Genomic DNA, 7,512 nt, shown 5'->3' with positions numbered 1-7,512 from the left:
TGTGTGTGTGTGTGTGTGTGTGTGTGTGTGTGTGTGTGTGTGTGTGTGTGTGTGTGTGTGTGTGTCGGGGTACCCCAGATTCAGAATCACTTATTGATCACCTTTCAGGGGCCAACCCTATGAGCACTCCTAGTACAAGTCAGGTACTGCATGAATGTTTTTTGGGTGAATGAGTAAAGGTCCTTTGAGGTCAACTGTAGGAGTGGCCTGAAGCCTTCTAAGCTTGGGAACCCTTGTTCTTTTCCCCTCCAGAATCATAGCCTTTAGAGCAGGAGGAGGCCATTGATATGACCTAACTAGATGTCCTGATTTCACAATGGCTGAGGCACACAGCTGCTCTGGGCTCTCTGCTGCCCCAGCTGCCTACTGTGAATGTCCCAACCCCAGCCTCTCTCCCAGCTTCCTGGGGCTCCTGGGCTGTGATACCCAACCTTCCCTGACCGTCGTGCCACCTCGGTTCTGCAGCTCTTCATAGGGTTTGGCTTCCCCTACGAGGGCCCTGCCCCCCTGGAGGCCATCGCCAACGGCTGTGTCTTCCTGCAGTCCCGCTTCAGCCCGCCCCACAGCTCGCTCAACCATGAGTTCTTCCGTGGCAAACCCACCTCCAGAGAGGTGAGTGGGAAGGGCCTGGTCCCACGTCGGGAGGGTCCGAGATGGGACCCCTGCAGTTCCTGGAAGGGGGAGACTGAGACATGGGGTGAAGGGAGAGATGGGACAGATGGGTGGGGGGCTTCTGCTCTTCACGCAGCCCAGCTTGGCAGGCAGAGGGAGAAGCCTCCCGTCTCTGTGCCCTGGCTAGGTGTTCTCCCAGCATCCCTACGCAGAGAGCTTCATTGGCAAGCCCCACGTGTGGACCGTCGACTACAACAACTCAGAGGAGCTTGAAGCAGCCATCAAGACCATCGTGAGAACCCAGGTGAGGCTCGGATCCAGTCAGGACCACTAATATCCTAAACTTTGGGTCTTTGCTATAATTAGAAAAAGATGCTCCTCTTGGTGAATTCAAACTTGCAGGCCTGGGTTGGCAACTTGGATGCGTGTGTGTTTGTTGAGGGAGTGGGGGGAAAACCTGCCTCTGTGCTGGGAGCAACCTGCACAACCTTACAGGGCAGCCCTGGATCCAGAATCATTTATCGCATGTCTCTGGGGGCCGGGTCCTGTGAGCACTCCTAGCACAGGTTAAGTGCTGAGTAAATGTTTTCAGGATGAATGCGTGAAGGTTCTTTGAACTCTGCTGTCTCTGTGGTCTTTTAGCAGCACATCTCAGACTATAATGTGCATACAGATCACCTGGGGATCTTGTTAAAGCGCAGGTTTAGAGTCAGCAAGTTGGGTGGGGCTGAAGCCCTGCATTTCAAACCAGGTCTGGGTGGTGCCGCCTTTGCATAGCAAGTGGGTAGAGCGTTCTGCGTTTCCTCCAGCAAGTAAGTGTTGGTGGGTGTGGGCGGAGGGCAGGGAGGGGCTTGTGCAGCTCCTCTCCCCGGTGGGCACCTCTGTGGCTTCTGATGGCTCCCTGTGCGTGTGCGCTCTCGCGGTCCCTTCATTTTGAGAAGTGGGCAGACTGTGTGAGCACATGGGGGAGGGGCAGCCCTGCTCTCCGTGATCTCTCTGGACCCATTTCTTGCTGTAGCTCGGACACCAGGCTGAGCAAAAACCCCCACTCCTGTCAGGTCCCCTTCTCTGCCCATCACCAAGGTCACCGAGCGTGCCCTCCCTGGCAGGGGGCTGGGGGTGGTTGTGCTGCTCTGGGCGGACTTGTGGCAGAATCAGAGAGCATTAGGCTGCTGGGGCAGGGGCCACCACAAGGGAGAGCCCTGCCCAGGAGGACACACAGCTGTCTGGGGAGCTGGGGACACTGCTGGGCTTGGGGCAGAGGCCAGCGCGCATCGATGCCCCATACGGTCTTAAGGGCTTAATTTTGGGTCCAGAGCCCTGCCTAGTTGTCCTGACCGTGAGGCAGGGTTGCGTATTTTTTTAAATTTTCTTTTGGCCGTGCCATGCAACTTGCAGGATCTTAGTTTCCTGATCAGGGATTGAATCCAGGCCCTGGCAGTGAAAGTGCCAAGTCCTAACCACTGGACTGCCAGTTTTTTTTTTTTTTTTAATTTATTTGGTTGCACCAGGTCTTAGTTTTGGCAGGTGGGGTCCTTAGTTGTGGCTCGCCGACTCCTTAGTTGTGGCATGTGAACTCTTAGTTGTGGCATGCGAACTCTTAGTTGTGGCATGTGGGACCTAGTTCCCTGACCAGGGACTGAGCCTGGGCCCCCTGCACTGGGAGCTCAGTCTTAACCACTGTGCCACCAGGGAAGTCCCTGCGTTGTTTTTTTTTTTTAACACCCTCCTGCATCCCATGGATCAGTCCCTCCCATTCGGCACTCCCAGCCTTAGCCCACCCCCTCAGCAAATGACCCCAGAAAATCCATGCCCACCCTGTCCACTCCCTTCCTTTACCCACCCCACTCTCGTCCTTTCCTCCTGTCTGGGTGTGAGTGTTTCTCTAGTGAAAGCACCAAGGAAACTGCTGTGTCACAGCCTAGGTGCATCTCTGGTTGTGGCAGATGTGGCCAGGTTGACCCGCGAAGTGGCTGAACCCCTGGACCTCCACCGGTGGTGCAGGGAGAGCCCTCCGCCCCCTCTTAAGCCTCCGCTTAAACAAATCCTCCTCTGCTGGAAGCTCCTCTAGGTCCCGGACTGAGGTTGGGTTCTTCCCGGAGCTGACCCCAGGCAGGGATTTGAGCACAAGTAGTTCACCTGGGGGGTGATCCCAGGAAGGAAGGTCCTGGAGTGCCAGTGAGTCAGGGTGTGTCATCAAGAAGGTTACCCCTGCCTTCAGGCACCTGGTGCTCAGTGCCGGCGGGGACCTCCGAGAGGTGGGGTACTCGCATCCCGGATTGTCCTGAGAAATGAGGAAACCGGGGTGTTTTTCCCACAACTGAATCCACCGCTGGCTGAGGCTGAACCGGGGCGGGGCAGGTGTCAGCTCTCAACACTGGGCTGAGCAAGCTAGAGAAAGCCGCCCACCCCCCTACAGACGGTGGGGGGTGGGTTGGGCGCTGTGGGAAGCTGCCCTGCAGGGGACCCCCATCCTGCTCCCTCTCTTCACCCCTTGCAAAAGCAACCCTCTGGGGCTTCCACCCCAGGGGGGCAGGGGCGGGGTGGGAAGGGGACCAGGAAGGCTTTTGTCCACCCCCAGCCCTCAGGTCTGGCTCCACCTTCAAGATCCCTTGTGACTGAGTGAGCGAGATCCCAGCCCTGTGGAGAGCCGTGTTCCCAGCCGCAGACCTAAATGTTGTATGTTGGGGGGCGTCTGTGCGTGTGAGCATGCTCATCTATTCACGTGTTATTTCTGGCTGGACACACAAGAAATTGCTAACAGTGCCTGCCCTGGGGAAGGGGCTGGACATCTGGGGTCAGAGGAGAACTTGCTTTGCTTTGTTTTCTCTTGATTTTTTAAAACATGAACAGCTGTTTAATTGTTAGTTAATTAAAAATCAGGGCTTCCCTGGTGGTGCAGTGGTTGAGAGTCCACCTGCCAGTGCAGGGGATGCGGGTTCGTGCCCCGGTCCGGGAGGATCCCACGTGCCTAGGAGCGGCTGCGCCCGTGAGCCATGGCTGCTGGGCCTGCGCGTCCGTAGCCTGTGCTCCGCAGCGGGAGAGGCCACAACAGTGAGAGGCCCGAGTACCGCAAAAAAAACAAACAAACAGACAAAAAAAAATCAATAACAAAAGGGTCCAGGAACCAAGGTACTGCAAATCCGTCAGGCTGACTTGCAGCTGGACCCCAAACCAGCCTGTGGCCCCCCTGCCTTTAGCCATCCCACCCCAACCCTGACTCCTGGGCAGTTAACTCTCCACCCAAGAATTGCCTGGGAGGTGTTTGAAATGCAGATTCCTGGGCCCGTCACCAGCTTCTGATTTAAAAGGACCGGTGCAGCCTTGGAGTTTGTGGGTTTTTAAAATTTTTTTATTGAAATCTTGCTGGTTTGCTCCCGCCCCCTTGCCCCCTCATCATCACAGGCCAGCAATCCCGGCAGGACCAGCACCTGCCATTCTGTCCAGACGGATCACCGTGCACACCTGTAATTAGACCTAATGGGGGTAATTTCCAGGCAGGCTGGCTCCTCCGGTGGGAGATTCATGGCAGGTGGGACGTGGCTGCTGTGAATGGTCCCTTCCCTCGCACGGGTGGAAGGGGGCTTAGAATCACCACGTGACGGGCTTCAAACCACGCGGGGGATGACTCGGTGGCTGCCGCCAGGAGCAGGCAGGGTGATATTTGGAGGGGAAATCTCTTCTCTGGGGGGTTTATTTATAACCAGGACTTGAAGTCTTGGACCCGAGGCGACTGGGGATCCCCTGGGGCAGCAGCTGGCGGCCGGGGCCTCGGTGGCCATCAGCTGGGGTTGGGATTGGCTGTGTGGAGCTCAGGGCCGGAAAGGCTGTGCTGGTTGATGGGCTGTGAAGTGGTGGCTGGATGTGGACCTGGGGATTCTCTGGGATCCCGGCTCTGCCCCAGGATTAAGGACACCGACTCACAGGGCAGGTGAAGTCAGAACCGGGGCAAGGTTAGATGGGTGGGGCCTTGTCCCAAGAATCAGTCCTGGTGGCAGCTGCTGCTTCCCTGAGACCCTCCTCAGCTTGAAGTCGGGGATGTCCCCTGGGCCAGAGGGCCCAGGATGGGCCTCCAGCCCTTCGAGGTGGGGTCTACAGGAGGCAGGACCCAGCGCAGCCTGATTGGGTTCTGACACACTCATCTCTGATGCGGAGAAAGGACTTGGGCAGACCAGCAAGATTTCACTACCTGGGCTGAAACTGCCTGATTTCTGGAGCTGCTGGCAGGGAAACGGCATTATCAGGAGGCGGCTGGGCTGGGTATGGTGCCAACACACATGTTGGGGAGTGGGGGGTGGGGCCAAAGGCTAAAACAGACCTTCCTCTGAGTCTGAGATGGACCATCTCCCAGGTCACCGCGATCTCGCCTCCCGCCCACCTGGCCGACAGTTTCCTCCAAGGAGGCTGTGTGCTGGGCCACCGAGGGTTGCTGTAAACAGGGAGGGGGTGGCCAGGTAAGAAGAGTGGAGAGGAGGTGGGGGTACCCGCGCTGGGGAGGCGGCCTCATCACCTCTTCCGTTCCCCTTGCTCCTTGCGCCCCAGCTACCAAATCCATCTGGTCCCGTCGGCCCCAGCGTGCGCTGTTATATAACTCTGATATTTAGGCTGACGGTATGTGGCCTCCCGTTGGGGGCACCTAGTTCGTGTAGCTCCCGGGTGCCTGGTCTGGGCAGGAAGCTTTACAAATGTCATCTCATTTCATCAGGCTGGGAGATGCCCTGTGTTGCTTTACGTGAAACTTCCACATCTTGGGCAGAACACAGGCAGAGCTGGGGATGCTTTTTCATTCCATGACTAGCTCCCCAGTGACTGCTGTGTACCAGGCATTGTGCCAGGCACCAGGGATTCAATGGTGAGCAAGTTGTGGTCCCACAGACCATGGGGCTTATGACCTGAGGGAGACAAGGGATAAATCAGAAATGATGACACAGGCACTAATTCTTTACTGGGAGAGTCTGGGGTGTGTGCAAAGGAAAGTGGTCCTTTAACAGGAGGCGGGGTGGAGCTCTGGGTCTGCTTCCTGGAGGAGGTGACGTCTAAGAGGGGAGGGTGCATCCGGTGGTTGGCTGGGGAAGAGCAGGCATCACAGCCGAGGAGGGGATGGAATGCTGAGCTTTATGGAAAGAGAAGCTCAGTGGAAGTGGGAGGGGGTCAGGGAGGGATGAGCTGTCGTGAGCCCCCTGAGGGCCACTGAAGGGTGCCCCGGGGAGCGGGGCATCTGCGTGGATAGCGTGGTCGGCTCCCTGGGTGCAGGCCGTGAGAGCCCCCAGATCTCTGCTCCCAGGGCCGAGCAGCCAGGTCTGGGGAGGCCCAGGGCTTCTCCTGCCCCACGTGTCTGCCTCTCTCCCGCACAGGTGGACCCCTACCTGCCCTACGAGTACACGTGTGAGGGGATGCTGGAGCGGGTCCATGCCTACATCCAGCACCAGGTGGGTGGGTCCCCCACTCTCTGTCTCCAGGGCCCGAGCTGGCTCCAGTGTCCGAGGCCCCACCTCTGCCCAGGGTGCAGCGTGCTTTAACCTCCAGGTCCTTCTCTGGTCTGTTTCCTTCCCCACGGGGTTGGAGATGGGCGGGGCCAAGCAGTACTGCTCAGAGACCAGGCCTGGGGTGCCCCTGCCCTGGGCCCCCAGCTCGAGTCCCAACCCCCATATCACAGCACAGAAATGCAAAGATTCATTTTTATTACACAGTTGTTTAGAAGTTTGGTGAGTGAGTGGGGAGTAGGGAAGACCCACCCCCTGCAACCCCTACCCACAGGATGAGTTGGGAGTGAGGTATTCCATTTTCTGTCTTGACACCGCTTTCCTCTGGGCAGGACTTCTGTGCGGCCCCAGGCCCTGCCCCCCCAGGGGCCCGAGCCCCGGAGAGCCCCTTCATCCTGGCCCCCAACGCCACTCACCTCAAGTGGGCCCGCAACGCCAGCTTGGCCCCCGGGGCCTGGCCCCCAGCGCACTCCCTCCGGGCCTGGCTGGCCGCCGCTGGGAGGGCCTGCACGGACGCCTGCCTGGACCACGGGCTGATCTGCGAGCCTTCCTTCTTCCCCTTCCTCAACAGCCAGGACGCCTTCCGGACGTGAGCGAGCCCCGGCCCGACCCTGCCCAGCTGGCCTCACCTGTAGCCCCTTTGCTCCCGTGGCCGCCTTGCCCCCGGCCCTGCCAGCAGTGGGGGCATGCAGTGCTTTCCAGTGAGTCAGGAAGGATCCAGAAGGGACCTTCCGGGCAGGTCTCCACGGCACAGCTGCCCACTCTTGGCAAAGCCTCTGCCCCACACCACCGGGGAAGCGCCCTGCTCAGTCCCTGACCTCCTCATCCCTCCCTCAGCCCCTGCCCAGCCTGTCTGGGCACCTCCTAGGTCCAGGCCACAGAAGCTGCCCCAGGTTCCCCCTGATGGGTGGGCTGGGGGCCCCCACCCTCCTGCCCACTATCCTCTCTCACAGCAGGGGCCGGAAGGAGCTGCAGCCCAGCGTTTGTCCTGGCGCCTCCTAAAGACATCTCCCTGGGTCTGGAATGGGATGGGTCAGGGAGAGGGAGTGCGCAGTGCCAGGCTGGGGCAGTCCCCGCCCCACACGCTGAGTGACCGCCTCCGTTGGTGCCCACCCAGGCTGCAGGTGCCCTGTGATGGCACCGAGTCGGAGATGAACCACCTGTACCCGGCCTTTGCCCAGCTGGGCCAGGAGTGCTTCCTGCAGAAGGAGCCTCTGCTCTTCAGCTGCGCCGGCTCCAGCAGCAAGTACCGCCGGCTCTGCCCCTGCCGAGACTTCCGCAAGGGCCAGGTGGCCTTGTGCCAGGACTGTCTGTGAGGGTGCCCACCCAGCTGGCCCTCCCCGCCGCAGGAGAAAGCACCAGCAGATTCTGAGCTCCAGCGACCCGCCCTACCACCCCCCACCCCCCCCAACGCCCC

The 7,512-nt window shown here is 59.4% G+C and overlaps 1 protein-coding gene across 2 annotated transcripts in view; it reads left to right on the top strand.

Moving 5' to 3' along the window:
* Positions 1-7,485, top strand: part of MGAT5B (alpha-1,6-mannosylglycoprotein 6-beta-N-acetylglucosaminyltransferase B) — a 65,894-nt gene extending 58,409 nt beyond the window's left edge. For both annotated transcript variants that reach the window (XM_007454299.1, XM_007454300.1), the window contains 5 exons: positions 466-612; positions 800-916; positions 5,967-6,041; positions 6,428-6,684; positions 7,213-7,485. In XM_007454299.1, the coding sequence (XP_007454361.1) occupies positions 466-612; positions 800-916; positions 5,967-6,041; positions 6,428-6,684; positions 7,213-7,411 (795 nt within the window). In that variant the 3' untranslated portion in view covers positions 7,412-7,485. The remainder of the gene's footprint in view (positions 1-465; positions 613-799; positions 917-5,966; positions 6,042-6,427; positions 6,685-7,212) is intronic.
* Positions 7,486-7,512: the final 27 nt, after the last annotated feature.

The sequence above is a fragment of the Lipotes vexillifer genome, unplaced genomic scaffold (genome assembly GCF_000442215.2).
Source record: "Lipotes vexillifer unplaced genomic scaffold, Lipotes_vexillifer_v1.1 scaffold518, whole genome shotgun sequence".
Lineage (NCBI taxonomy): Eukaryota > Metazoa > Chordata > Mammalia > Artiodactyla > Lipotidae > Lipotes > Lipotes vexillifer.
This window is presented reverse-complemented; position numbering and strand designations above follow the sequence as displayed.